Raw genomic sequence first — 2,500 nt, 5'->3', positions numbered from 1 at the left:
CTCTGTTAATCCAGACTGTATACTGTCTCTCCCCAGGCATTTGACCACTGTTTGACTGAATAATCTCTGTTAATCCAGACTGTATACGGTCTCTCCCCAGGTCTCTGACCTGACTGAATAATCTCTGTTAATCCAGACTGTATACGGTCATTCCCCAGATCTCTGACCTGACTGAATAATCTCTGTTAATCCAGACTGTATACTGTCTCTCCCCAGGTCTCTGACTTGACTGAATAATCTCTGTTAACCAAGACTGAATATGGTCTCTTCCCAGGTCTTTGACCTGACTGAATAATCTCTGTTAATCCAGACTGTATACGGTCTCTCCCCAGGTCTCTGACCTGGCTGAATAATCTCTGTTAATCCAGACTGTATACTGTCTCTGACCTGACTGAATAATCTCTGTTAATCCAGACTGTATACTGTCTCTCCCCAGGTCTCTGACCTGACTGAATAATCTCTGTTAATCCAGACTGTATACTGTCTCTCCCCAGGTCTCTGACCTGACTGAATAATCTCTGTTAATCCAGACTGTATACTGTCTCTCCCCAGGTCTCTGACCTGACTGAATAATCTCTGTTAATCCAGACTGTATACGGTCTCTCCCCAGGTCTCTGACCTGACTGAATAATCTCTGTTAATCCAGACTGTATACGGTCTCTCCCCAGGTCTCTGATTTGACTGAATAATCTCTGTTAATCCAGACTGTATACTGTCTCTCCCCAGGTCTCTGACCTGACTGAATAATTTCTGTTAATCCAGACTGTATACAGTCTCTCCCCAGGTCTCTGACCTGATTGAATAATCTCTGTAAATCCAGACTGTATACTGTCTCTGACCTGACTGAATAATCTCTGTTAATCCAGACTGTATACTGTCTCTCCCCAGGTCTCTGACCTGACTGAATAATCTCTGTTAATCCAGACTGTATACGGTCTCTCCACAGGTCTCTGACCTGGCTGAATAATCTCTGTTAATCCAGACTGTATACTGTCTCTCCCCAGGTCTCTGACCTGACTGAATAATCTCTGTTAATCCAGACTGTATACTGTCTCTCCCCAGGTCTCTGACCTGACTGAATAATCTCTGTTAATCCAGACTGTATACGGTCTCTCCACAGGTCTCTGACCTGGCTGAATAATCTCTGTTAATCCAGACTGTATACTGTCTCTCCCCAGGTCTCTGACCTGACTGAATAATCTCTGTTAATCCAGACTGTATACGGTCTCTCCCCAGGTCTCTGACCTGACTGAATAATCTCTGTTAATCCAGACTGTATACTGTCTCTCCCCAGGCCTTTGACCTGACTGAATAGTCTCTGTTAATCCAGACTGTGTACGGTCTCTCCCCAGGTCTTTGACCTGACTGAATAATCTCTGTTAATCCAGACTGTATACTGTCTCTCCCCAGGCTTTTGACCTGACTGAATAATCTCTGTTAATCCAGACTGTATACTGTCTCTCCCCAGGTCTCTGACCTGACTGAATAATCTCTGTTAATCCAGACTGTATACGGTCTCTGCCCAGGTCTCTGACCTGATTTAATAATCTCTGTTAATCCAGACTGTATACTGTCTCTCCCCAGGCTTTTGACCACTGTTTGACAGCAGTGGAAGACATCGCTGGACTCAACGGTTACCATCACTGGAGAGACAAGTCAGTAACCCTTAGCTCTGCAGTCAATGTTTCAACTGAAATATCATTTCTTATCATTTTAATATTATCATGGACTCTGAAGGGCCAATCGTAACTTCCACTTCACTGAATGTGTGTTAGTGTTCCCTTCTCAAACAGACCTGTAACATATATATATATACCGTCGTTAATCCCCTTCCCCTCTACGGGCGTCTACATTCAGGTGGGAGCAGTTTGACAAGAACTACCTGAGCAAACTGCTGCTGAGGAAGTCTGTGTACCGGAAGAGCGAGCTGTGGGAGGTCTATCAGAAGATCAATATTAGAGATGCCATCAGTGTTATAGACCAGGTATGATGGGAGGGAGGGAGGGAGGGAGGGAGGGAGGGAGGGAGGGAGGGAGGGAGGGAGGGAGGGAGGGAGGGAGGGAGGGAGGGAGGGAGGGAGGGAGGGAGGGAGGGAGGGAGGGAGGGAGGGAGGGAGAGCTGTGGGAGGTCTATCAGAAGATCAATATTAGAGATGCCATCAGTGTTATAGACCAGGTATGATGGGAGAGAGGGAGGGAGGGAGGTCTATCAGAAAATCAACATTAGAGATGCCATCAGTGTTATAGACCAGGTATGATGGGAGGGAGGGAGAGAAGGAGAGAGGGAGAGAGGGAGAGAGGGAGAGAGAGAATCGGTGGCACTGATTTTGTCCAGTGCTCTGTTGTGTTGTAAATGCCAACCAGGACCACTAGATGGCACTGCTCCTCAACTCACGGCAGCATGGCAGTGACGCACCAGGAATGAACACCTGAACGTGGAAAGTTTCCCCACAGTACAGATCTGGGAATAGCTTCCCTTCTCCCAATCCTAACCTTATCCA

General features: G+C 46.6%; 1 protein-coding gene across 1 annotated transcript in view; it reads left to right on the top strand.

The window, feature by feature from the left end:
* The window catches only part of LOC106592605 (sodium/hydrogen exchanger 5), a 30,010-nt gene that overhangs the window by 17,782 nt on the left and 9,728 nt on the right, over window positions 1–2,500 (top strand). The window contains exons 6-7 of the mRNA XM_082957552.1: window positions 1,585–1,655; window positions 1,858–1,984. Coding sequence (XP_082813678.1) covers window positions 1,585–1,655; window positions 1,858–1,984 — 198 coding nt within the window. The remainder of the gene's footprint in view (window positions 1–1,584; window positions 1,656–1,857; window positions 1,985–2,500) is intronic.

This window comes from Salmo salar, chromosome 11 (genome assembly GCF_965601325.2).
Source record: "Salmo salar chromosome 11, fSalSal1, whole genome shotgun sequence".
Classification (NCBI taxonomy): domain Eukaryota; kingdom Metazoa; phylum Chordata; class Actinopteri; order Salmoniformes; family Salmonidae; genus Salmo; species Salmo salar.
The sequence above is the reverse complement of the archived record's forward strand: the minus strand, read 5'-3'. Positions and strand labels throughout refer to the sequence as shown.